Source organism: Gorilla gorilla, chromosome 23 (genome assembly GCF_029281585.2).
Source record: "Gorilla gorilla gorilla isolate KB3781 chromosome 23, NHGRI_mGorGor1-v2.1_pri, whole genome shotgun sequence".
NCBI classification, from domain to species: domain Eukaryota; kingdom Metazoa; phylum Chordata; class Mammalia; order Primates; family Hominidae; genus Gorilla; species Gorilla gorilla.
In genome coordinates this window covers 22,444,830-22,471,105 of record NC_086018.1, presented here as the reverse complement: position 1 = coordinate 22,471,105, position 26,276 = coordinate 22,444,830, and the positions used below count along the sequence as shown (strand labels likewise).

Sequence of the window (26,276 nt, the reverse complement as noted above, 5' to 3'; positions counted from 1 at the left end):
CCCTGTCCTCTGTGCAGACTGGGAAGCCCTTGGTCACCCTGGGGGGGTTGGGGGACCCAGGCCAGGCTGCAGAAACATAAGGACTTGAACCCGGGTCCTGAGTGACACCACCTTGGGTCCTCCTCCCCCTGCCTCTGTTCAGCTCCACCTTGATGCTGACTAGGCTGGGCCATGCGGAGAGGGTTAGGGGATAGAGATGGGAGCTGGGGAGCAGGGCTCCACTCTGGGAGGGGGGCAGCCTTGCCGGATCCGGGGCAGAGTTAAGCGGCCCCAGCTCTGCTTTCCTAGAGCTGCTGAGAACCCGGGAAATGGTGTGGAGGTTCCGGGGAGCCCTGCCCCTACCTGGCAACCGCAGTGCAGCAGGCACCAAGTTCTCCTGCACATTGCGACAGTGTGACCCTGGGCTCTGGCGGGCGGTAGGTGGGGCCTTTGGACCTACCAGCAGTGAGGGAGTTAACACAGCAGCTGACTCCTCTAGGCAAGGAAAACTCCCCTCAGACGCTTTGCTGCCTGGCCTCCTGCCAGCAACAAGCAGGAGCTGAAAACTAGAAGTTGAGGCGTGAGTTTGGCCACTCCGTAGTGTGCACTTGGTGAGGGCAGCAGCTCGCCACAGCTGCCAGCCGTCTGTCCATTCACCCATCTGTCCATCTGGCAGCCCGCTGTTCAGACCCGTCTGTCTGTCCGCCCATCTGTAAGCCCATCTCTGTCCCATTGTCTATCTGACCATCTTTCTCTTACTGTCCTCTTTGTCTAGCTATCTGGCCTATCTGTCGATCCATCTTCGTGTCTGTCTTCAGCCCCCACCTGTTTGTCCATCTGTCCAATTACCTGTGAGTCTATCTATGCATCTTCTTGTCCATTCATCTGCCCACCCATCTGTCCCTCCGTCTGCCCACCGGCCTCCCCTCTCCTTCTGGGCCGCAGAGCCATGGCCCAGGACTGCAGAGCCATGGTTGGCCTGGTCCTGCTGGGGCTGGGGCTGGCGCTGGCTGTCATTGTGCTGGCTGTGGTCCTCTCTCGACACCAGGCCCCATTTGACCCCGGGCCTTTGCCCACGCCGCTGTTGCTGCTGACTCCAAGGTCTGCTCAAATATTGTACGGTGAGTGAGACGTGGGAGGAAGCTGGGTGGCCCTTGGCAGCCAGCCCCTCCTGGAGAAGGCGTGTATGTGAGAGTGTGTGTGTGAGAGATTATGTGTCAGTGTGTGTGGGTATATGTGTGAGTGTGAGTGTTTGTGGGGTGTGGGTGTGTGTGAATGTGTGTGATCGTGTGTGGGTGTGTGTATGTGTGAGTGTGGGTGTGTGTGAATGTGTGATTGGGTTTGTGTGTATGTGTGAGTGTGTGGGTGTGTGTGGGTATGTGAGTGTGAGTGTGTGGGTGGGTGTGAACGTGTGTGATTGTGTTTTGCTGTGTGAGGGTGTGTGTGACTATGAGTGTGTGAGTGTGGGTGTGTGTAAATGTGTGTGATTGTGTGAGTGTGTGTGGGTGTGAGTGTGTGAGTGTGAGTATGGGGGTGTGTGTGTGTGAATGTGCGTGATTGTGTGTGGGTATGTGTATGTGTGTGTGTGTGGGTATGTGTATGTGTGTGTGAGTGAGTGTGTGTGTGTCCGTGTGTGTGCACCTGCACTGGCCCAGGAAGCAGGAGCCATGTGTGTGGGCTTCAGCACCTGCAGGGCTTGAGCGCAAGGAGACAGCCTCAGGGCCCTTGCACAGAACAGGCGGCAGGGTGTGCCCGTGGGGCAGATGGGGACTTGAGGACAATGGTGGTGTGTGAGTCCATACCTGGCTCCAGGATTCAGGAGGCCCATTTGCACATCCCAGGTGGGAACCTGTCTGGCCCCGCCTGACCCTGCTGGCTGGTGCAGGCCCCTTCAGTGAGGCCAATTCTCCAAGGCTGGGGTCTTCTCCCAGGGTCATGGGTGAAGGGGTTTGGAGGCTCCCTGCATGGGTACTGGCCTGCTGGGGTACACACAATGCTGCCATAGCCAGTCTGCCCCAACACCCAGCCCAGGGCCACATCTCAGATCTCTCAGTCCTGAGGAGCCCGGTGCCCCACCCCTCACATCCTCTCTCCCTGAGTCAGGGCCTGGGTCTCGTGAGCTGAGTGACTGATACTTGGTGTCCTGGATGAGGGCGTGATGGAGAGGGGCCACAGTGGGTGTTTCCTGACCCTCTTCCAGGAAGGTGCTGCTGCCGCTGCAGGGAGGACACATACTGGATGCCCCTTCCTGCCCCCTGCCTCCCATTGGGCACACAAAAGCCAGGGCAAGCCTCCCCTCCATGCCAGCCACCTGGTCTGCTTCCCAGAAATTCTGTCTTGCAGGCTGTTGGGAGGATCCCAGTACTTTGTAAACTAAAGCAAGGGAGGAGTGGCCGTTCTCTCTGTTCAATCATTCACCTTTTCATTCATTCCTTCTTCCCTCCATTCCCCCATCTGTCCATCCTTCCCTGCCCTGATTGCTCATGCCACCGCCCCCCCCCCAGCCCCTCCTGACCTGGTCCTTTGGTTTCTCTTCAGGGCTTTCTGTCTCCTCCCACAGGGCTGAGAATGGCAGTTCAGGGACAAGTGGGGGCTGGGGACTGCTTAGTCTCCCCAGTGGCTCTCAGGGGATTTGAGGGATTGACGCCAGCTGCCACCCCAGGCTGTGCCCCTCCTCTGCTCAGGAGGACATACGGGATGCGACACCCACTTAAACTCGAAGTTGCAAAGATGCAAATGAGACTGGGGTCTCAGGCACCAGAGACCACCCGTGGGCATGTGGCTTTTGGGAGTGGAGACCTGCTGCCACAGATCTCTGAAGAGTCTGGACCTGCTGGGTCTCCCCGAGTGACTGTCTGGGGGTCTCCATAGCATGCCCTGCTGTGTGCATGACGGTCACTGGTTGGGTAGGGGTCTCTACTCTAAAGCTCCCTCTGCCGGCATCCCCTCGAACTCTCCCTTGGTGAAGAGAGAGGATGTGGTTTGCCCCAGTGTTTTATCAAACAACTCTCTCCACTTCCTGTTTTAAGAAGCTGGGAGTGGAAGAGAGCCTGGGGCTGGCCCCAGGTGCTGCTGCGAAACAGGGGTCACTGGATGCTGGGACCCTGGCCGGGCTGGCTGGAGGCCTCAGGAAGAGGCCCTGCAGAGTCCTCCCTGCAGAGGACCCTGGCCACGCTGCCACAGGGTCTGCTGGGGCCACCAGAAGCCCATGTTCCTGCCTCCATCTCTCCCCTTTGTGCTCACCTCTCACCAGGAGGCCCTCCCATAGTTCAGTCTCCTGCTTTTTTTTTTTTTTTTTTTTTTTTTTTAGATGGTGTCTCCCTCTGTCACCAGGCTGGAGTGCAGTGGCGCAATCTCAGCTCACTGCAACCTCTGCTTCCTTGGTTCAAATGATTCTCCTGCCTCAGCCTCCTGAGTAGCTGGGACTACAGGTGCCAGCCACCATGCCCAGCTAATTTTTGTATTTTCAGTAGAGATGGGGTTTCACCATGTTGGCCAGGATGGTCTCTATCTCTTGATTCGCCCGCCTTGGCCTCCCAAAGTGCTGGAATTACAGGAGTGAGTCGTGGTGCCCGGCCCCATCTCCTACTCTTTCAGCACCAGGTTTTATTCTTGGGATTCTGCTATAGCCGGAGCCCCTGGGTGCGAGCTCCTAAGCTTTCTGTGAGTGTGGACCCAGCACCGTGCCTAGTAGACATACAAAAGGAGCATGGTGACAGTGAGGTCTGTCATCTCCAGCATAATGACTGTTTTGATCCTTGTGAAAAAGGTGATTTTTGGCTGGGTGTGGTGGCTCACACCTGTAATCCCAGCACTTTGGGAGGCCGATGGGGGTGGCTCACTTGAGGTCAGGAGTTGGAGACCAGCCTGGGCAACATGGTGAAACCACGTCTCTACTAAAAATACAAAAATTAGCTGGGCATGGTAGCGGGTGCCTGTAATCCCAGCTACTTGGGAGGCTGAGACAGGAGAATCACTTGAACCCAGGAGGCAAAGGTTGCAGTAAACCAAGATTGCACCACTGCACTCCAGCCTGGGTGACAGAGCAAGACTTGGTCTCCAAAAAAAAAAAAAAGTTTATATTTTTGTTCTAATGGTTATCTTAATATCTTCATTCTATAATTATATGTTTTATGTAATTATAATAGCTATATAAGATATAATACCCCTAGTATGTTGTTTTTTGGATATTCTACTCTCTCCTGATGGTTAATTTATGTGTCAACTTGGCTAAGCTATGGTGCCCCGTTGTTTGGTCAAATACTTGTCAATATCTTGCTGGGAGGTTATTTCATAGATGTGATTAACACTGACAGTCAGTTGACTTTAAGTAAAACAGATTACCCACCATAATATGGGTGGGCCACCTCCAATCAGTTGAAGGCCGTAAGAACAAAAACTGAGGTTTCCCAGAGAAGCAGGAATTCTGCTTCAAGACTGTAACACACAAACCCTGCCTGAGTTTCTGGCCTGCTGACTGCTCTACAGAGTTTAGGTTCCAGACTTCGAGATCAACTCTTACCTGAATTTATAGCCTGCTGGCTTGCCCTACAGATTTTAAACTTGCTAGTCCCCACAATCATGTGAGCCAATTCCTCAATAAATCTCTCTGTATGTATAATCTATTGGTTTAGTTTCTCTGAAAAGCTTTCACATCCAGTTTCCTGGATGTTAAGAATTACTGAAACTAGCTAGTAACTTCTTTTTTTTTTTTTTTTTTTTTTTGAGACAGAGTTTTGCTCTTGTTGCCCAGGCTGGAATGCAATGGCACAATCTCAGCTCACTGCAACCTCCACTTCCTGGGTCCAAGCAATTCTCCTCCCTCAGCCTCCTGAGTAGCTGGGATTACAGGCATGTGCCACCATGCTTGGCTAATTTTTGTATTTTTAGTAGAGACAGGGCTTCTCCATGTTGGTCAGGCTGGTCTTGAACTCCCAACCTCAGGTGATCAGCCGCCTTGGCCTCACAAAGTGCTGGAATTACAGGCATGAGCCACCGCACCTGGCTCCTAGTAAATTCTTCTTTTCCGTGATGTGTCTCTTACCTCTAATAATACTTTTCTTCTTAAAGTCTACTTCATTAAAAATAGTTATGCTGGGCATGGTGGCTCATGGCTGTAATCTCGGCACTTTGTTGGAGGTCGAGGTGGGTGGATCACTGAAGCCCAGGAGTTCAAGACCAACCTGGGCAACATGGCGAGACCCTGCCTCTACAAAAAATACAAAAATTAGCTGGGTGTGGCTAATATAATTCTAAGTTGGCACACTTGTAGTCCCAGCTACTTGGGATGCTGAGGTGGGAGAATCGCTTGAGCCTAGAAGGGAGAGATTGCTGTAAGCCAAGATCACATCACTGTACTCCAGCCCGGGAGACAGAGTGAGGCTCTATCTCCAAAAAAAAAAAAAAAAAAAAGTTATACAGCTTTCTTGGTTAGTGCATGCATGCCATATTTTTCATTATTTTCCACCTCTCTGTATCCTTATATAAAAGGCATTACTTGGGTTTTACTTTATTTTCAATTATTTTAATTTTTATTGTCCTTTTAAATGTAACTAATGATTTATTTGGGTTGAAACCCACCACCAATTTGTTTTCCATGCCTATTCTATTTCTTCTTATCTCCTCTCACATCTTGTTTTGGATTTATTATTTTTATTATTTAATTTCCTCCTTCTCTATTAGTTTCATAGCTGTGCAGTCTTAGAGTTATTTTAAAAGATGACAGTGGATTATTTTAGAGCTTACAACATGCATCCTTCACTTATCAAAGTCTAACATGAGCTAGTACTTTTTGTTGTTGTTGAGATAGAGAGAGTCTTCCTCTGCTGCCCAGGCTGGAGTGCAGTGGAGCAATCTTGGTTCACTGCAACCTCCACTTCTTGGGTTCAAGCAATTCTCCTGCCTCAGTCACCTGAGTAGCTGGGACCACAGGTGTGCACCACTATGCCCGGCCAATTTTTGTATTCTTTTTTAGTAGAGACAGGGTTTCACCATGTTGGCCAGGCTGGTCTTGAACTCCTGACCTTAAGAGATCTGCCTACCTCGGCGTCCTAAAGTGTTGGGATTACAGGCATGAGCCACCGCGCCCAGCCTATGAGTTAGTACTTCTATCCTCTTCCTAGTCAGTACAAGAACCTTGGAACAGGAACTAAATTTACCCCCAGTGACTTATATGCTAATATTTTTGTGTATTTTAAATATATGTGTGTGCATAGATGTATCTGTGTGTTTTTTGTGTTTTTATTCTTATTTATGTTGAGAGTGTAGAGCTATGTAAGAGTAAAGAGAATTGTGTAATGAAGCCCCGAGTATCCATTCAATTTCAACAACAATCTTATGGCCAAGCTAATTTCATGTATCCTCTTTCCTGCTTCCCTCTACCCCACATTATTTCAGTGCAAATCCCAGATATATAACTTTACCCACACATATTTCAGTATGTTTTATTTATTTTAAACCCCACAAGATATCATTTTCTATACTACTGTAATTTCATACCAATAACATTCATTTAGATTTACCCACACGTTTACCTCTTCTGTTACCCTTTATTTTTATTTATAAAAATATCTTTGGGAAGAAATATCTTTCAGCACATGGTCAAGGATCTCCTGAGGGCTATGTCATGGGCAAAATATACATATATATTCCATATATATACACACATATACACACACACACACACATATACACATATACACACACACATATATATATTCCACTTTCACTTTTTTGTTTGTTTGTTTTTTGAGACCGTGTCTTGCTCTGTGGCCCAGGCTGGAGTGCGGTGGTGGGATCTCAGCTCACTGCAACTTCTACCTCCTGGGTTCAGGTGATTCTCCTGTCTCAGCCTCCTGAGTAGCTGGGATTACAGGTGTTAGCCATCACGTCTGGCTAATTTCTGTTTGTTTTTTTTTTTTTTTGAGACGGAGTATGGCTCTGTTGCCCAGGCTGGAGTGCAGTGGCGTGATCTCGGCTCACTGCAACCTCCATCTCCCTGGTTCAAGCAATTCTCCTGCCTCAGTCTCCCAAGTAGCTGGGATTACAGGTGCACGCCACCATGCCCGGACAATTTTTTTGTATTTGTAGTAGAAACCGGGTTTCCCTATGATGGTCAGACTGGTCTTGAACTTCTGACTTCAGGCAATCCGCCCACCTCGGCCTCTCAAAGTGCTGGGGTTATAGGCGTGAGCCACCGTGCCTGGCCTGCTTTTTTTTTTTTTTGAGATGGAGTTTTGCTCTGTCACCCAGGCTGGAGTGCAGTGGCAAGATCTTGTCTCACTGCAACCTCCACCTCTCAGGTTCAAGCAATTCTTGTGCCTCAGCCTCCTGAGTAGCTGGGATTACAGGCATCCACCACCACATCTGGCTAATTTGTGTATTTTTGGTAGAGATGGAGTTTCACCATGTTGGCCAGGCTGGTCTCGAACTTCTGACCTCAGGTGATCCACCTGCCTCAGCCTTCCAAAGTGCTGGGATTACAGGCATGAGCCACCATGCCCAGCCATTTTCACTTTTGAAGGATATTGTTAGTGAGCATAGAATTCTAGGTAGGCAGATATTTTCTTTCCTCAGTTTGAAAACATGATTCCCTTGTATCTGATTTCTCCTGCTTTTATTGGGAAGCCAATTCTCAATCTAATTTTGCTCATTTGAAGGCAATGGCTTTTTATGTTGTTGTGTTTTCTGAGATGGAGTCTCACTCTGTCACCCAGGCTGGACTGCAGTGGTGCAATCTCAGCTCACTGCAACCTCTGCCTCCTAGGTTCAAGTGATTCTTCTGCCTCAGCCTCCAAGTAGCTGGGATTACAGGTGTCCACCATCACACCTGGCTAATTGTTGTATTTTTAATAGAGATGAACTTTTGCCATGTTGATCAGGCTGATCCCAAACTCCTCATTTCAGGTGATCCGCCCGCCTCAGCCTCCCAAATGCTGGGATTATAGGCCTAAGCCACCACTCCCAGCCTCCTTTTTTTTTTTTTTTTTTTTTTTTGAGATGGAGTCTCGCTCTGTCGCCCAGGCTGGAGTAGAGTGGTGCGATCTCGGCTCACTGCAACCTCCCCCTCCCAGTTCAAGTGATTCTCCTGCCTCAGCCTCCCGAGTAGCTGGGACTATAGGAGCATGCCACCATGCCTGGCTAATTTTTGTAATTTTAGTAGAGATGGGGAGTCACCATATTGGTCAGGCTGGTCTTGAACTTCTGACCTCAGGTGATCCACCCACCTCAGCCTCCCAAAGTTTTGGGATTACAGGCGTGAGTCACCATGCCTAATGCATCCGTTTTTTGTAGTTGCCAGTTTTCTGATGAAATTCTTAATTGTTTCTTTTTATCCTTGATACACATGTAAAGAACTTATTTTAAAGTACATGGTCTGATGATTTTATAATCTGGAGATCCTATGGGCCTTTTTAAAAGTTGTCTGTGCTTTCTCTTGAGTTTTGTTCCTGCTGTCTTATTTCCTTGTTTGCTAGTTGTTTTTAATTTGGCAATGGAAGTTGTGTATAAAAATCGTTACAAATAATTTTTTTTTTTGAGATGGAGTCTCGCTTTGTTGCCCAAGCTGGAGTGCAATGACGTGATCTCGGCTCACTGCAGCCTCTGCATCCCAGCGTTCAATTCTCCTACCTCAGCCTCCCGAGTAGCTGGGATTGCAGGCAGGTGCCAGCACGCCTGGCTAATTTTCGTATTTTTAGTAGAGATGGGTTTTCACCATGTTGGTCAGGCTGGTCTCAGACTCCTGACCTCGTGATCTGCCCACCTCAGCCTCCCAAAGTGCTGGGATTACAGGCGTGAGCCACTGCGCCCAGCCAGAAATAATTTTTAAAAATAATTTTGAGCCCCAGCATGATGGCTCATGCTTGTCATCCCATCACTTTGGGAGGCTGAGGCGGGCAGATTGCTTGAGCCTAGGAGTTCAAGATCAGCCTGTGCAACATAGTGAAACCCCATCTCTACAAAAAATAAAAAATTAGCTGGGTGTGGTGGTGGTGTGTGCCTGTAGTCCCAGCTGTTTGGGACGCTGAGGTGGGAGGCTCACTTGAGCCTGGGTGATCGAGGCTGCAGTGAGCCATGATCCTGAGACTGCACTCCAGCCTGGGCAACAGAGTGAGATGCTGTCTCAAATAAATAAATAAATAAAAATAAAATAATTTGAGGCCTAGGGGTCTGAAATTCTGAGATCTCCTTTATGCATTTGAGTGACTGAGATGATTTGAAGCTGGATCCAGTGCTCCTGAGGGCTGCTTTATTTCTGGTTGACTGTGACTCCTAGAGTAAGAAACCTGCACCCCACGTGTGGGGCATTATGGCATCCCCTCCCTCAGCCACATGAGTAAGTCAACAGCACTGCTCTAGACCAGGTGTGGTGGCTCACGCCTATAGTCCCAGCTACTCGGGAGACTGAGGCAGGAGGATTGCTTCAGGCCAGGAATTTGAGACCAGCCAGAGCAATATATTATTAGGTTGGTACAAAAGTAATTGCAGTTTTTGCCATTAAAAGTAATGGCAACCCTGTTTCAGCAAAATAAAAAGCAAAAAAAAAAGAAAAAAAAAAAGAAAGGAAGAATTAAAAAAAGAATCAACCGGGCATGGTGGCTCACGCCTCTAATCCCAGCCCTTTGGGAGGCCAAGGCGGGCAGATCATGAGATCAGGAGATCGAGACCATCCTGGCTAACACGGTGAAACCCCGTTTCTACTAAAAATACAAAAAATTAGCCGGGCGTGGTGGCAGGCGCCTGTAGTCCCAGCTACTCAGGAGGCTGAGGCAGGAGAATGGCATGAACCCAGGAGGTGGAGCTTGCAGTGAGCCGAGATCATGCCACTGCACTCCAGCCTGGGTGACAGAGTGAGACTCCGTCTCAAAAAAAAAAAAAAAAAGAATCACTGCTCTGTCTCTCAGCCTCCTCTTCCAGGATTGGCCGTCGCCTTGAGGGGAATACTGGCCTTGCCTGTCTCCAGCCCTGTACCTCTCTGCCTCCTATGCCTTTAAGCACATGTTTTCTATTTGCTGGGCTGTGAAATCTGCTCTTCATCTGATGGGGTTTGCTTTATAGGTGACTAGATCCTTTTCTCTTGGTGGTTTTAGAATTCGCATTTTCACATTGACCTTAAATAGTCTGATTATAGTTTGCCACGGCAAAGACCCTTTGCATTGCATTGTTTGGGGATATTTGAGCCTCCTCTATCTAGATGTCTAATCTCTTGTTAGATGTGAGTAGTTTTCATTATTATTTTATTAATGGGCTGGCATGTGGGCCGTGGTTCCAGGCGGGCTCAGAGGGGCAGCTGCCTGATATCTGGACAGCTTCTCTTTCTGTCTTTTCTTACCTGGACTCTGGGTTGCTTGTTAGCTGCTTCTGCCAGTTCTGAGTTTTCAAGGGGAGAGGGGCCCAGTGATGGCTGTTCTTTGAAGGAAAGGGAAGAATGTCTCCTGTTTAACATGTTTCTATGTTTCCAGTTACTTGGTTAGTTAGTTAGAGCCAGGGTCTCTCGCTCTGTTGCGCAGGCTGGAGTGCAATGGCATGATCGTGGCTCACAGCAGCCTCCACCTTCCAGGCTCGAGCAATGCTCCCACCTCAGCCTCTCAAGCAGCTGGGACTGCAGGTATGTGCCACCATGCTTGGCTGCCTTTTTAATTTTTTTTTTTTTTTTAATACAGACAGGGTCTCACTATATTGCCCAGGCTGGTCTTAAACTCATGGGCTCAAGTGATCCTCCTGCCTCGGCCTTTCAAAGTGCTGATATCACAGGCAGGGTTTCCATTTTTTAAAGCTCCCAGCAGTGGTATGAAACTCCTCCTTTCCAGAGAAAGCGCACTCTGTCCGCATCCCTCATGTTGTCCTCTCCCGCCTCTGCTTAGGGTTCACTCCGGGGGAAAGTGCCACTTGAGAGTTTCCTTTTTGTGTGCGGTTCTGACTGACCGCTCCCTGCTCACAGATGCTGCTTCTCAGGGTGGGGTCCCTGAGGCCTGGAGTGTGGCCTCTGACGACCTTCAGGGCCAGGTGCGGAATGAGAGCCTGTGGCCACATGGCCCCTGGTGGGAGACGTCCCGCCGCCCTTTGCTTCTCTGTGCCACTCTGGCTGCACAGTTCAGAGCCTTGGGAAACGTTAACCAGTAGGACCTAGAAGGGGAAGTGAGAAGGGGTCACCCCCCAGGTGTGCCTGTGGTGAGCCTTCGTGCTGAGCAGGTGCAGGGAGGGAAGCCCAGGTGCACACACCTGTGAAGTAGGGGCAGCTGGCTGGGCTCCTTGACCTGCTCCAGAGCTTCTTATTTTCTGGCCACTTCACCTGCAGAAGGCCCAGGTGGCTGTGGCCTCTAGGGTCCCTTGCCTGTCCTCAGCTCCCAACTGGGAGGGGCAGAGGGAGGAGGGGGTGGAGACCCCAGGCAGCAGGGCTCTGGGAGCAGTGGGGCCCTGGGTTCCAGGGGTGTCTGGCAGGCCCCTCCTTACTCTACGTCTCTCGGCCTCTGGATGGAGGTGCTGGCCGCAGTCGGGCTCTGCCTCTGACTAAGGGTTGGGGAAGTGGCGGGTGTGGGCTGCTGCCCCGTGGGGCCTCTGAACAGACCGCAGGGCCTCTGCCAATCATGACTCCTTGCTTTCAGCTGGACCCGCAGGCCCTGCAGGACAGAGACTGGCAGTCGCCATGAATGGGGTACGTGTCCGTGGGACTCTCCTGGTGCCCACTTCCCCCAGAAGGATAGGGTGGCCTCTGTTCATTTCAAATCAGTCAGAGGTGGCTGAGCCTGAGGCGGCATCTGAGAGGGAGCCTGGTTGGAGGAGGGAGGGCCCCCAAGAGCAGAATCACCATGCACGGGAATCGTCATTCATTGGCTGGAATGCAGTTGCCAGCCAGGCCCTGAGCATCCCTCCTCAAACAAAGGTCTCATGGCACCACCAGGACAGGTGGGGCCTCCACTCAGGGACCTGGGGGCTGCCCATAGAAATGGAGACCCCTGATTTGTCTTTAGCTACCCCAGAAAGGTTTAGACCTTAAAAGCAATGACACACCCAAAAAGGCCCGGGTATAAATGGTAAAATGTTAATATTTGAGATTCTTGGCTTTTTCTTACATTATTCTGTCTTTCCTACTTAATTTTTAATTGGTACTAAGAGAAAGCTGGTCACAGTACACTATAATCTCAGCTACTCTGGAGGCTGAGCCAGGAGAATCACTGGAGCCCAAGAGTTTGATTACAGCCTGGGCAACATTGCAAGATCCCATATCTTAAAAAAAAGTAAGCAAGCAAGAGAAGCAGTGGGGATTTTAGGAGATGGTTCTGCAGAAACCAGTCGTTTACATCATCTTCAACAATCCTGGCTCTTGCTAAAGTAGACTAGGGGCTTCCCCGAGGGGCGACTCCACCTCATGCTGAGACCTCTGCATGCCTTGGGGGTGGAAATATTTGATGAGACTCCCAGGGGTCCTTGGGACCTTGGCCTATGAGGACCAGAAGGATTAGAGGACTGTGCCCCTTCTCCCCACTGTAGATCGAAGTAAAGCTCTCGGTCAAGTTCAACAGCAGGGAGTTCAGCTTGAAGAGGATGCCGTCCCAAAAACAGACAAGGATCTTCAGAGTCAAGATTGCTGTGGTCACCAAGTGAGTGGGGAGGGGCTTGGGCTCACGCACTGAGGGTGCCTGTCCCTTCAGCTGTTTCTGCAGAAAAGAGCATGTGTGGGTCTCTCCTCTCTGTGCGTGGCCACTGCACGGTGAGGTCAGGCCCCAGGGAACACTGCGTGTTCAGCTACCTCCTGTGTTTCCTGCAAACCAGCTCAGGAATGTCCTTGCCACCTTGCTTGGAAGCAGTAGGCTGGCTCCAGGAACTGCCCAAGTGCAGGGTTTTCTGCCCTTGCTTGGAATTAGTCACAGTCCCAGATTCCTGTTGAATGGTTGTAACCCCTGCCCCTTTGTCATGAGTCAGTTGCCAAGAGAAGCCTGTTTGTTGGTTTGAGAGCAGTTCATGCAGACACAGACCAATTCCTCTGAGAATTCATTTGCTTCCCCAGGATGGAATCTGGCTGGGCCTCTGACCTTGCTGGTCACGTGGGCCGGGGCATCCATCAGTCATACCCTGGACTCCTATCTGTGTCTAAACACCACGCCCCACCCCCAACTGCATGGCAGCCACTCGCATAGCACTCTGGGAGGGCTGTGGGCATGAGCAGCGAGGACTCCATCAGCAGCTCCCCCAGATAAGCCCTGCTAATGAGGGGGCTTGCGAAGCAGCTTTGATGTGCTGGTAAATCCAGGTGCAAAACAGAACTCAAGTTAAGGCCTCCGCACAGCACTGCATTCTAACTGTGAAGGATTCTTACTCTAGTGTCCTGTGTGGAGGTATTGGAATTGTCCATTGCTAAGACTCAGGGGAGAAAAGCACTTCGCATCGCAGGACTTGGAGCACCGGTGCTGAGGCAACCCTTCATTCATTCGTCAGATGTGTGTTAAGGCCCAGGGCAGGGGTCAGGGATTCTCCTCTCACAGAGCACGTGGGTGGCAGGACCAACACCGGGTCTGACCTCCCAGCTGGGGGCACAGGCTGCTAACCCCAGGCCTGGAATCTGTCAGATGCCCTTCCCGTGCTGACTTGACTTAGACAGGCCTCCTGACCTTCCCGCAAAGATCATGTGTGATTCGCAGGGGTTCTGGCCGCTTGAAAGGTTCCTGAGAAAGTACATGCAATGAGGACAGAGCTTGCAGAGGGAGGACAGGCATGCAGAAGGCTCTGTGTGCAGCCCCAGACCTGGGTACCTTCGTCACCGTCCTCACCCCACCTCCGGGTGTGCAGATAGGGAGCAGGTCTCCTGTGTTATGGCCCAAGCAGGGCTGTTAGGACGCTGAGAACATTCCCTCCTCCCGCAGGAGAGAGAGGTCCAAGGTGCCCTACATCGTGCGCCAGTGCGTGGAGGAGATCGAGCGCCGAGGCATGGAGGAGGTGGGCATCTACCGCGTGTCCGGTGTGGCCACGGACATCCAGGCACTGAAGGCAGCCTTCGACGTCAGTGAGTGTCGGCCTGCGCAGGACGGGATGGAGGTGTGGGCAGTGGTGTCCGCGATGAGATCTCAGAGTGCTCCATGGCCCAGGCATGTCACATCCTTCTCTGTGTCTTTTCTTCATTTACTGTTGTATTATTTTAAAAAAAGAGAAAACAAGAGTTGTACAAACAGCTTCCATAGGAGCCAGTTTTTACACCATCGTACCCACTCATGCCACTTGGTGGAGTGGACCAGGGGCTTCTGTGGGGACTTGGCCTTCCTGCCTTGGGGGTGGACAGGAGGTGGAAGCCCAGGACTCAGTGCGGTCTGTCCACTGCCCTGTATGAGGATGTGGTGGGCAGAGGGCACTGATGAAATTCAGCGCAGGCCGGGGCTGCAGCATCTCCGCCTCCATCTCACCAACCCTCACAGGCTTTGAAGGACCCAGACCTGCCTCAAATGCCAGGGGAGGGCACTGAGACCCCAGAGGGTCCTTCCCAGCATCTTCAAAGCAACAGGATTTTGTGCCTGCAGACCCTTCTTTGCAGCACACACCACCCACCCTGACCAGGACCCCTAGAATCATCCCTGGGAGGGCCCTGTGGTAGTTTCAGCTCCCTCTGGGGGCCCAGAATGAACCTGGCCTGTGGTGAGGATGTAAGCACCAATGGCCAATTGGGTCCAAAGGAAGACACCGGTTCAAACACTGAAACCAATCAGATTCTCCCACGGCCTTCCTGCTATCAGAAGACACTGGTGCAGGGGTGGTTGCTATGTACAGGGCAGAGCCACCCAATCCCCACGCAGGCACTGTGTCCTGCCACGCTGGCCTCCTCCTGGCCATCACATCAGGCCAAGCAGGGGAGAGGAATGGGAATGCCCACGCACCCCTATCAACTCTGCAGGCACAGAACCATGCACAGCTCTTGGGAGGAGTCAGATGAGCTGCTCAAAGCCCAGGAGGGACCCACACAGTGGTCAGCATGGCAGGGACGGTGCTTTAGCCAAGGCAGGGATGGTGGGTGACTCACTCAGGATCTTCAAGGAGGCCGCTGCATTTCCCTGCTCTTTCCAGATAACAAGGACGTGTCGGTGATGATGAGCGAGACGGACATGAACGCCATCGCAGGCACGCTGAAGCTGTACTTCCGTGAGCTGCCCGAGCCCCTCTTCACTGACGAGTTCTACCCCAACTTCGCAGAGGGCATCGGTGAGCACTGGAGGCCTTGGCCTCGTGGGAGACGTCTCCTCCACGTGCACTGCTGCCCTCGGAGGCTGTGAAAAGCGAGGTGTGGGAACCTGAGCTGTAACCCCTCTGCCATGGTCGGCATTTTAACCCAACCTCAAAAAGCAGGGGACCAGAACCGAGCCTATCCTGGAAGGCCTTGCCCATCCCCAGAGGGCTCCCCATCCCTATTCCTCAAGGAGGCCAAGTGGGTGAAATGGTCAGCACTGCCGTGCTGTGGGGTCCTAAAGTCTGCTGTCCTCCTTCCTGCAGACCAGGGCTAAACACTGGTGCCCAGGTGCTCTTGCCATGGGTCCTGGTCCAGCCAAGCATGGTTTCAAACATGACCTGACCCTTAGTCAACCTGGAGGCTGATGTCTATAGTGGGTGCTGGTGCATGCAGCACCTGTGGCCTCTGCATCACCCTTGGGGCAGGTCTGCCTCCCGGGCCCATGCGCAGAGGACCTGGTCTCCCAGCCTGCAGGTGTCCCTGTGGTGTCCAGGACGACGAGGGGGTCTCTGCGTACTTGGTGGGGCTGGGACCCTCCCACTTCCCACCTCCTTGTGTCCCTCACTCCCCTGTTTCATTCCATGCTGAGCCTCCCCTGCCTTGGGCTCCTCTGGGGAGGGGGTGGTGGCAGGAGTTGTCCAAGGGCAGCTCTGCCCACGAGCAGCTGCTCTAGCGGCTCCTCCTGCTGCTGTTCACCGGGTGCTGCTGACCCCTGCGAGGTAGAGAAAAGGCGTTCAGGTGGTTCACACCCCACACAGGTGCCCCTCACAGGGTCCTCACTGGTGGCCAGCGCTGTGGGTGTGACGATGATGACAAGCCTAAACTGCACGAGGACTCGTGTCCCGGGTGCTCCGTGTGACCACCTCGGGAGAGGTCTCCGGCTTGTCGTAACCCAGAGGAGTAACCCACTGCCTCCTGCAGCTCTCTCAGACCCAGTTGCAAAGAAGAGCTGCATGCTCAACCTGCTGTCGTCCCTGCAGGAGGCCAACCTGCTCACCTTCCTTTTCCTTCTAGACCACCTGGAAAGGTAGCCCAGCTCTCTTGTGGCTGCCCAGGACTCCAGGTCTCCAGGCCGTTGGGGTGCCCCTCTGCTCCCACCAGACCCCCAGCACCAAGGACCTTTTCCCCTGACCCCTGTCTGCAGTAGCTCACTGCTTCTAAGGACTAGCACCACTGCCACCCCCACCCCTGCCTCTCCTCTTTGCCACCCTCCTCCCTCTGCACTGTGGCCTTAACAAAGAGCTCAGAGCTTTGGCCGTGGCCAGCAGTGCACTTGGACCCCCCTCTTCCCTCCCAAGCACATCATGAAGACCTCCCCATCAGCCCAGAGCTGGCCCCTTGTCCTGGGCCACTGAGACCCAGAAGTACCAAGGCTGGAGTCAGCTTGCAGCACAGCCAGGGTCGAGGTCACTCCCTCCCTGAGGACTCTAGCACGGCACAGCCCCTCTGCCTCTCTCCTGGTGGTGGCGTTGAAACAGCACCCTCTGCTTCGGTCCTCTACAGGGTGGCAGAGAAGGAGGTGGTCAATAAGATGTCCCTGCACAACCTCGCCACTGTCTTTGGCCCCACGCTGCTCCGGCCCTCCGAGAAGGAGAGCAAGCTCCCTGCCAACCCCAGCCAGCCCATCACCATGACTGACAGCAGGTCCTTGGAGGTCATGTCCCAGGTATGGGAAGACAGTCTCCAGCCCATGCAACCCCAGCCTGACAGAGGTGGTCTCTGCCTGCCCCACCCCCAGTCCTGCCCATCTTCCGACTTGCATTGTATGTGGTGGTGGCTGAGATTCAGAGAGAGGGACTTGCCTAGGTTTGCATGGATGGGAGTGATAGGGGGTGCCCAGGCCACCTCCTGGTCCTACTGGTGCACCTTGCTGGGGGCTTAAAACCACCCCAAGTGTTCGGGTGTGGTGGCTCATGCCTGTAATCCCAGCACTTTGGGAGGCCGAGGCAGGACAACCGAACCCAGGTGTTTGAGACCAGTCTGGGCAATGTAGCAAACCCCATCTCCAGAAAAAATACAAAGAAAAATTAGGCAGGCATTGTGGCACACATCTGTAATCCTAGGTATCTGGGAGGCTGACTCAGGAGGATTGCTTGAGCCCAGGAGTTAGAGGCTGCAGTGATCCATGATGGAGCCACTGTACTCCAGCCTGGGGGACAGAGCAAGGCCCTGTGCACCTCTAAAATAAATAACCACCCCCCACCCAACAAGTCATGCCTTGTCAGGACCCCACCCCACCCCCGTCTCACTGTAAGGGGTTCATGACACCAGCAGGGGTTTCTAGCACCTGAGGTGGACTTGGGGGCTTGGGCCCCAAAGACCTCCCCACCAGCAGCTGTGAGCCCCCCTCTGAGCCACTCTCCTCTTCCCCACTCTGCGAGGGCAGGTCGAGGTGCTGCCGTACTTCTTGCGGCTGGAGGCCATCCCTGCCCTGGACAGCAAGAGACAGAGCATCCTGTTCTCCACCGATGTCTAAAGGTCCCAGTCCATCTCCTGGAGGCGGACAGATGGCCTGGAAACCTCTGGCTAATCGGGCCATCTGTAGAGTGGGAATCAAGATTTTCTGAGGCATCCTTGGGCTACCCCCAGGTGTCAGGCCATCTGCCAAGAGACAGCGGCCCAAAGCAGAAGGACAGGTGGCCTGGGCAGATCCCGCCCAGGTCTGAAAGCCCCAGGCTGGCCTCAGACTGTGGGTTTTTTATGTGGCCACCCGAGGGCGCCCCAAGCCAGTTCATCTCGGAGTCCAGGCCTGGCCCTGGGAGACAGGGTGAAAGCAGTGGTTTTTATGAACTTAACTTATAGAGTCTAAAAGATTTCTTTTTTTTTTTTTGAGACGGAGTCTTGCTTTGTCGCCCAGGCTGGAGTGCAGTGGCGCGATCTCGGCTCACTGCAAGCTCCACCTCCCGGGTTCACACCATTCTCCTGCCTCAGCCTCCCGAGTAGCTGGGACTACAGGCGCCCACTACCACGCCCGGCTAATTTTTTGTATTTTTAGTAGAGATGGGGTTTCACCGTGTTAGCCAGGATGGTCTCGATCTCCTGACCTCGTGATCCGCCCGCCTCGGCCTCCCAAAGTGCTGGGATTACAGGCGTGAGCCACCGCGCCCGGCCGAGTCTAAAAGATTTCTACTGATTCACTTGTCAAGAAGCGCCCTCTCTGGGGAGAAGGGAACGTGACCGGATTCCCTCACTGTTGTATCTTGAATAAACGCTGCTTCATCCTGTGGGGGCTGTGGCCCTGTCCCTGTGTGGGTGGGGCCTCTTCCATTTCCCTGACTTAGAAACCACACTCCACTTAGAACAGGGTTTGAGAGGCTTAGTCAGCACTGGGTAGCATTTTGACTCCATTCTTGGCTTTCTTCTTTTTCTTTCCAGAAGGATTTTTGTGCAGAAATGGGTCTTTTGTTGCCGTGTTAGTCCTCCTTGGAAGGCAGCTCAGAAGGCCCGTGAAATGTCGGGGGACAGGACCCCCAGGGAGGGAATCCCAGGCTACGCACTTTAGGGTTCGTTCTCCAGGGAGAGTGACCTCGTCCCCCGATCCTGACCGCCCTTCCGGCCCACGCTCTCCTGTTTGGCTTCCACAGGCCTGGACTTCTCTGGCTTCTCTGCCCACACACTCCCTGCCCCCAGTGTCCCTGCCCCTGCCCCTGCCCCAGCACAGGTGACTTCATTTCTGTCCTCTCAGCTCAGTGGACTCGCTCAACTTTTGTATAAGTCTCCACTTGGTGGTAGCAGCTTGCTGATGACTTGTTTTAAAACTTTCATCCTAAATAACCTTTTGATGCTTGAATATTTTTAAGTTTTATACATAGTTTCTAATTTTTTCCTCAACAGATCCAGATACCTAATAAGATGCTGGAATGTAATCCCTGGACAATCCGTGTCCTGGCAGCATTTGGTCTTCCTCTAAGCGCCTGGCTCCGCTGTTCTCAGGAGTGGGTTCTGAAGTCTCTGGAGAACAGGATATGTGGAGGGTTAGGAAGGGGCCAGGCCTAGAGATGGGAGACTCCCTCCCGGAGCAGGTGGAGGCACAGGACCATTCGCTACCCTATCTGCCGACACCTGCGGGGGAGCCCAGGCATTCTTTGTAAGCCCTCCTGACCACCTGGCTCAAAGAAAACAGAAGCATGGAGGCCGCCAAGTATTTTCAAGAAATAATCCCTTGAACATGGCATCACTTTTTTAGAAAGAGGGGCTTGGGGCAGGCAGAGGAGAGAAGGGAGAGCAAACTGAGAGCCAAGTTTCCAGACGGTCCTGCAGGAGGAGAGGATGCAGCTGCCCAGAGGGAAGCAGGATCACATTTAAGGAAGTGTGTGGGGTCCCTGGATGACACCAGCACCCAGTGCGGCTCTGTCTGGCAACCGCTCCCAAGGTGGGAGGAGTGGGTGTCCCCTGTGTGTCAGTGGGCAGCTCCTGCTGAACCCGCAGCCCACTAGGGAGCCTGACAGTGGGGCCATGCGCCTGACACTCCTCTCTGCTTGTGGACCTGGCAAGGCAGGGAGCAGAAAACAGAGCCACTTGAAGGCTTTCTGTCTGCGTCTGTGTGCAGTGTGGATTTAGTTGCGCTTTTTTCTTGCTGGGAGAGCACAGCCACCATTTACAAGCAGTGTCACCCTCGTGGGTGGCGAGGACAGAACAGGAGCCTCTGCTCTCTGTACCTATCTGGGCCCGGTGGGCTCCCCTGTCCTGGCTTCCATCTCTGTCTCAGCGACCATTCAGCCCTGCGCAGGAACACATGTTGCTTAGAAAAGCCAAATCCAGCCCTTGTCTCTGCCTCCTCTGGTCTCATGATGTGCATCTATTACCTTGAAACTGGAAACCAGTCTATCAATGTCTGTGCCAATTTTTTATTCCCTCCCCAACCTCCTTCCCCATACGACTTTTTATTTATGTAGGATGTGTGCTGTCTAATGATGGGATGACCACACTTTTCCATGTTCTAAAAGTGCTCCTCTCCCGCAGGGTCCCAGGGCTGGTGGTTGCTTTGGGTCTACAGCTACGTCTTACCCACCTCCTGCCTCAAAAGCCTGTGTGGTGGCAAAGCCGGTGTGGGGCTGGGGAACGCAGCGTTCTCCAGGAGGGGGACCCGGCTCTCCTTCTGCAATGCAGGCAAAGGCCTAGATGTCAGTGTGACCTCCCACAAGGCATGGCTTCCAGACTCCCTGACCAGAAGTGATGCTTTTTTGCCTCGGGCCCTGGGTTTGAAGCAGCCTGGCTTTCTCTTGGTAAGTGGCTGGTGTCTTAGCAGCTGAAATGTGAGCTCAGCCACCTACACACCACCGTGGCCGACACTTTCATTAAAAAGTTTCCTGAGACGACTTGTGTGCATGTTGATTTCATGATCAGCGCCGCTGGGAAGAACCCCAGAGCCGGTGGGGTGGGGCTGGAAGCAGCAGGTGCAGTGTTGGGGCTGGGTGCCCAGGAGTCCTCAGTGCTCAATCAGGCCAAGGTGGCCAAGCCCAGGCTGCAGGGAAGGCCGGCCTGGGGGGTGTGGGTGAGCACAGGCAGGCACCAGCTGGGCAGTGTTAGGATGCTGGAGCAGCATCCGTAACCCCACTGAGTGGGGTAGTCTGGTTGGGGCAGGGACCGCTATTGCTTTAGCAGAGAGAGATGATCCCCACTGCGGAGAGGCTGTTCTGACTCTGCAGGTGGGACAGGGACAGATGGCCACCAGGGTGACCCGGCTGGTCTTCCTTTGCTACGCTAAGCCCTGGGACATGGAGGATTCCCGCCACACACAGCCTGGGCCCGGGTTCTTACCTGTGGCCACCGCTCTGGCACAAGCCCCTCCGTCTTGGGTGGTTTCTGCCTGGTCCGGGATTTGGTGTTCCTGCTGAGTCCAGCCTTTCTACCACCTCCGCATGGGCCGTGGGTGGTGTTGTCAGCTGCCTCCCACCTTGGCTTCAGTAGCTCACCCAGCTTACAGGGGAGCTGCCCTGGGCTGGAGATGGGCATGCACCCTGGGTCCTACTTGAATGAATGCAGCTTGAGGAGAGCCGGCCATATACACTGGGCCACAGGTTACCCTCGGCAATGCCCACATCAGCCGTCAGCCTGAGCCTCCCCAGGAGAGCAAGGCTCACACGACAAAGGCTGCCCGTGGCCAATGAGGTGGCTGAGCCCAGCCAGAACCTTTCTCAGACTCCCTGGATGTGGCTCTGCTGGTGAGCTGCCTGGTCAGCTCTCTCAGGGTGAGAGGGGCTTGTCACACGGGCCCCTGCCTGCAGTGTGACCCTTCTCAGCTTCTCTCAGCAGCCCTGCCTGCAGAGTGTCACCACCACCATGATCATTTCCCTGACACTGCGAGGGTGGGGGGACGTCCTGGGTAGAGACAGGGCCCGTGGCAGCAGCAGGCTCAGGGGCGCCCTACACTGGTGGGCTGGGGACCTGGTGGAGACCACACCAAGGGCTGGACAAGGGGATGAGCCTCCACCCTGGCCTCTCTGCAGGCCTCAGCAGCCCCTCCCACAGGCAGAAGGGTTGACACTGGGTTCTGCCCTCACTGCAAGAGCTGCAAGTGCCACGTGCTGTTCTGCCCAATCTGGTGTCTGCAGGTGAGGGAAGGGCTGCCGCTGGCCCGTTTCTGAGTGTTCAGCACCTAAGGATGACAGCACTGTCTGTCCCTACCCTCCGGGTCCTGTTTGAAAATCAAACCCATGCTCACAGGCCAATTTTTTTTTCTTTTAGAGACAGGGTCTCACTTTGTCACCCAAGCTGGAGTGCAGTGGTGCGATTATAGCTCAATGCAGCCTCCAATTCCCGGACTCAAGGGAACTTCCTGCCTCAGCCTGCCAAGTAGCTTGGACTATAGCTGTGTGTTTTATTATTATTTTGTAGACATGGGGTCTGGCTATGTTGTCCAGGCTATTGTCAAAATTCCCGGCCTCAAGCAATCCTCCCGCCTCGGCCTCTCAAAGGTTGGGATTACAGGTGTGAGGCAAGGCACCCAGCTCAGCCACAGAGCCCTATTGCATCTCTCTTACTAGGAGCAAGAGCTGACTGCCCCCTCATCCCCATTCCAGAGTGTTGGGGCTGTGTTGAGCCGAGGCCGGGCCACTGGCATGGCCCAGGGAGCGGGATCATTCACTGCTGCCCCAAATCTGAGATCATTCCACCTTGACAAGACTTCCTCATCCAATCCCTTTACTTGACAGCTGGGGAAGCCAATGCGCACAGAGCATCCCCAGCTCACTCGGGGTCTCAGAGCTGATCCATGAGCGGAGGCTGAGATCCTGGGATCTTGTCCCCCAGCCTCCCTGCAAGCTTACTCCCTTTCTGCTGAAAGAGATGGGGCCGGACCTCGACCAGCAGCCCTGGCCTGGACATGACTGTGCTCATGCAGGTATTGAGGCCAAGATGCCCTGGCATCATATGTTTTTCTATTTTCTTTTTTTTTTTTTTGAGATGGTGTCTCACTCTGTCACCCAAGCTGGAGTGCAGTGGCATGATATTGGCTCACTGCAACCTCTGCCTCCCGGTTAAAGTGATTCTCCTGCCTCAGCCTTCCAAGTAGCTGGGCCTACAGGCTTGTACCACCACGCCTGACTAATTTGTACATTTTTACTAGAGACGGGGTTTCCCCATGTTGGCCAGGCTCGTGTCGAACTCCTGACCTCAAGTGATCCACCTGCCTTGGCCTCCCAAAGTGCCAGGATTACAGGCATGAGCCATGGCGTCACTTAAATGTAGTGAGAGGCCGGGCACAGTGGCTCATGCCTGTAATCCCAGTACTTTGAGAGGACGAGGCTGTCAGATCACCTAAGGTCAGGAGTTCGAGACCAGCCTGGCCAACATGGTGATACCGTGTCTCTAAAAAAAATAGAAAAAAATATCCCTGCATGGTGGTGAGTACCTGTAGTCCCAGTTACTCAGGAGGCTGAGGCATGAGAATCGCTTAAACCTCGGAGGCGGAGGCTGCAGTGAGCTGAGATGGCGCCACTGCACTCCAGCCTGGGTGACAGAGCAAGACTTTGTCTCTAAATAATTAAATAAATAAATATGGCCGAGCATGGTGCCTTAGGCCTGTAGTCCCAACACTTTGGGAGGCTGAGGCAGGTGGTTCACGAGGTCAGGAGCCTGAGACCAGCCTGGCCAAGACGGTGAAACACTGTCTCTACTAAAAATACAAAAAGTAGCCAGCTGTGGTGGCAGGCACCTGTAATCCCAGCTACCTGGGACACTGAGGCAGGAGAATCACTTGAAACTGGAAGTCAGAGGTTGCAGGGAGCCGAGATTGCACCACTGCACTCTAGCCTGGGCGATGGAGCAAGACTCCATCTCAAATAAATAACTTAATAAATACAGAGCAAGATTCCATCTTAAATAAATAAATAAATAAACATACACCTGTAATTCTAGCAGTTCGGGAGGCTAAGACAGGTCGATCACCTGAGGTCAGGAGTTCGAGACCAGCCTGACCAATATGGCAAAACTCCATCTCTACTAAAAATACAAAAATTAGCCAGGCGTTTTGACGTGTGCCTGCAGTCCCAGCTACTTGGGAGGCTGAGACAGGAGAATTGCTTGAACCCAAGAGGTGGAGGTTGCAGTGAGCCGAGATCTCGGCTGCACTTCGGCCTGGGTGACAGAGTGAGACTGTCTCAAAAGGAATAAAAAAAATACAAAATAAAAAATATGTAGTAAGATCGCAGAGTCGTGCCGCGGAAGCGTGCTGGTCCTATCCATGTAGTGAAGGCTGATTTCATACACAAATGTCAGAAGAACTTTTTTTCTTTTTCTTTTTTTTGAGACGGAGTCTCGCTCTGTCACCCAGGCTGGAGTGCAGTGGCACGATCTCAGCTCACTGCAAGCTCTGCCTCCTGGGTTTATGCCGTTCTCCTGCCTCAGCCTCCCAAGTAGCTGGGACTACAGGCCTGTGCAGCAGATGCAGGGGGGCCACTAGGCCCAGGCAGTCTTGGGACTTGTGTGTCTCCTGCTGTGCATCCATACTGGGTGCTTTAGAAACGGCAGGCAGACCAGAAGCCCCTGTTGCAAGTGAGGACAAAGTGTGGGAAGGCCGTGAGGGTCTGCAGTCCGAGATGGCCTGGTCCTCAACCTGCAGTGCACTGTTGATGCACTGGAATGCCGCCTCCTTCTCCCGGTCCAGATCTTCAGCAGGGACCCGGTACCCCATCTCTAAGGGAGGTGGCAGCATCAAAGAAAGGCTCCCCTCGCCTGCGTGGCAGCAGGGGAAACTTGCGTCTACGGGGCCTAGAGGCCTGGGATCTGGGGGAGCCACCCCTGGGGGCGAGTGTCTGCCCTGGTGCTGTATCTGCCATCTTTTCACACTGGGTGTGACCCGAAGAGACAGCCTGAGGTCCGTCCTCACTCACTGTGTTTGAGGAACTGAGGGTCAGCTGGCAGTGGGATGAGGCTGGCCCCCTCCTCCGCTTTAGTTCCGGGAGGCCTCCCGTAGAGCTGTAGGGGCTCGAGATGGCCTTTCGTTTGGGGCACGAGCTGGTCCGGGAGGTCTGGGATCTCTGGTTCTGACCTCTGGGCACCTGCTGCAGCTGTGGCTGAGGCCCAGAAATGTGAAGGGCCTCCATCCACTCCAGTAGTGACCCCAACGTGGGGTTCAATGTGGAGGGGGGAGGGGCTGCTGCGGCAGCTGCAGGAGCAGAAGTGCCACGCCTTGTTCTTCTCATGCCCGCATCCATGCTTGCAGCTGGGAAGGGGGCAGGAATCAGCGAGGTGACCTGGGCTGAGTCCTGGGAATGGGAAGAGGTGGCAGGAAGGGGATCTGAGGAGGAGAACAGGGGGCCTGGTGGTCTGTGCTTCTTCCCAGACATGGGAGCTGTAGAGGGGACCCCTGCAGCAGATGCTAAGGGGGCCAGTAGGCCCAGGCAGTCTTGGGACTTGTGTGTCTCCTGCTGTGCATCCATACTGGGTGCTTTAGAAACCGCAGGCGGACCAGAAGCCCCTGTTGCAAGTGAGGACAAAGTGTGGGAAGGCCGTGAGGGTCTGCAGTCCGAGATGGCCTGGTCCTCAACCTGCAGCGCACTGTTGATGCGCTGGAATGCCGCCTCCTTCTCCCGGTCAAGGTCTTCAACAGGAACCCGGTACCCCAGCTCTAAGGGAGGTGGCAGCATCAAAGGCTCCCCTCGCCTGCGTGGCAGCAGGGGAAACTTGTGTGTACTGGGCCTAGAGGCCTCGGATGTGGAGGAGTCATTCCTGAGGGTGAGTGTCTGCCCTGGTGCTATATCTGCTCCCTTTTCACACTGGGTGTGACCTGAAGAGACAGCCTGAGGCCTGTCCTCACTCACTGTCTTTGAGGAACTGAGGGTCAGCTGGCAGTGGGATGAGGCTGGCCCCCTCCTCCGCTTTAGCCCCGGCAAGCCTCCCGTGGAGCTGTAGGAGCTGGAGATGGCATTTCGGTTGGTGCAGGAGCTCGTCCAGGAGGTCTGGGATGTCTGGTTAGGTCTGATTTCTGACCTCTGGGCATGGAGGTCTGTCTGCAGAGGCCCGGGCCTGGGCACAAAGGGAGAGAGGCCTCCATTGTCCCGCAGGGGCCGAAATGCAGACCATGCATCCCCGGTGACCTCGGGGACCCTTCTCTGATCACCAGGATTCTCTTGGACTCTAGGGTCCTTGTCCTGCTCAGGCATCCCTGCCCCGCTCTCCTTGAGGGCCCTCAACACTATCTTCCCTGGACACAAGTCTGGGGACAGCCGGGTGTTGTGGACCCCAAAGGGGTGACTCCCGGCTCCTGGGCCCCACAGAGAGTCCATGTTCTCAGTGCAGTGGCTGAGCTGGAGGACGCCCTGGAACTCGGAGCACACAGCACTGGCTTGCTGTGGTACCTGTGCAATCAAATTGAAGGCAGGATCCCAGGAAGGACCGCAGGGCTTGCGGGATCACGGAAAACCTTCTTAGAGTTGTCTTGACACCACTGATGTCAAGTGTCCGGGTGCTTGTAGGATGGCCTGCCACTCAGTCCACGGGCAGGAGCAACGGGGAGATCCCACAAGCAAAGTGAACTGGGGGATGGGCTGAACGGGCTCCAGGCAACTGAGCCCTACTGGCAGGTCCTCGGCCTGGGCCCGAACAGGAAGGAGGGGCACAGAGTGCCCAGGTAACCGCTCCTGGGAGC

General features: G+C 53.7%; 2 protein-coding genes and 1 long non-coding RNA gene across 7 annotated transcripts; 1 reads left to right on the top strand and 2 right to left on the bottom strand.

Annotated features, from left to right (window-relative positions):
- The first annotated feature begins 207 nt into the window (after positions 1-207).
- LOC101126658 (breakpoint cluster region protein-like) lies at positions 208-20,308 on the top strand. Of its 3 annotated transcripts, none has more exons than XM_055375293.2 (8): positions 208-1,100; positions 11,583-11,632; positions 12,469-12,578; positions 13,839-13,978; positions 15,028-15,162; positions 16,109-16,214; positions 16,691-16,853; positions 19,022-19,847. In XM_055375293.2, the coding sequence occupies exons 1-8, from the start codon at positions 929-931 to the stop codon at positions 19,181-19,183; spliced, it is 1,038 nt and encodes a 345-aa protein (XP_055231268.1). In that variant the 5' UTR covers positions 208-928; the 3' UTR covers positions 19,184-19,847. The 3 variants fall into 3 exon arrangements, with proteins under 3 accessions (XP_055231268.1, XP_055231269.1, XP_030862017.2); XM_055375294.2 differs by lacking the exon at positions 19,022-19,847 and adding an exon at positions 20,150-20,308 and having other exon boundaries at positions 209-1,100; XM_031006157.3 differs by lacking the exon at positions 19,022-19,847 and adding an exon at positions 17,574-18,035 and having other exon boundaries at positions 209-1,100.
- On the bottom strand, positions 12,004-15,128 carry LOC129529626 (uncharacterized). Its single transcript, XR_008675171.1, has 2 exons — positions 14,984-15,128; positions 12,004-14,097 (listed from the first exon to the last, which is right to left on the bottom strand). It is a non-coding gene; the product is annotated as an uncharacterized lncRNA (long non-coding RNA).
- LOC129529614 (putative POM121-like protein 1) lies at positions 15,622-26,203 on the bottom strand. Of its 3 annotated transcripts, none has more exons than XM_055375234.2 (3): positions 24,520-26,203; positions 16,556-16,684; positions 15,622-15,899 (listed from the first exon to the last, which is right to left on the bottom strand). In XM_055375234.2, exons 1-2 carry the CDS (start codon positions 25,912-25,914, stop codon positions 16,595-16,597), a joined length of 1,485 nt encoding a protein of 494 aa, XP_055231209.1. In that variant the 5' UTR covers positions 25,915-26,203; the 3' UTR covers positions 15,622-15,899; positions 16,556-16,594. The 3 variants fall into 3 exon arrangements, 1 of the variants encoding a protein (XP_055231209.1); XR_010133142.1 differs by lacking the exons at positions 15,622-15,899; positions 24,520-26,203 and adding exons at positions 19,032-19,138; positions 20,948-22,536 and having other exon boundaries at positions 16,573-16,684; XR_010133143.1 differs by lacking the exons at positions 15,622-15,899; positions 24,520-26,203 and adding exons at positions 19,032-19,138; positions 19,846-19,903 and having other exon boundaries at positions 16,573-16,684.
- Positions 26,204-26,276: the final 73 nt, after the last annotated feature.

Coding starts and splice junctions, on each gene's coding strand:
- LOC101126658 (XM_055375293.2), top strand. CDS start 929: ATGGCCCAGGACTGCAGAGCCATGGTTGGCCTGGTCCTGCTGGGGCTG. Junction 15,163..16,108: donor CAACTTCGCAGAGGGCATCG/GTGAGCACTGGA, acceptor TGCCTCCTGCAG/CTCTCTCAGACCCAGTTGCA. Junction 16,215..16,690: donor CTTCTAGACCACCTGGAAAG/GTAGCCCAGCTC, acceptor GGTCCTCTACAG/GGTGGCAGAGAAGGAGGTGG.
- LOC129529614 (XM_055375234.2), bottom strand. CDS start 25,914: ATGGACTCTCTGTGGGGCCCAGGAGCCGGGAGTCACCCCTTTGGGGTC. Junction 16,685..24,519: donor CCCTCAGTTCCTCAAACACA/GTGAGTGAGGAC, acceptor GCCACCCTGTAG/AGGACCGAAGCAGAGGGTGC.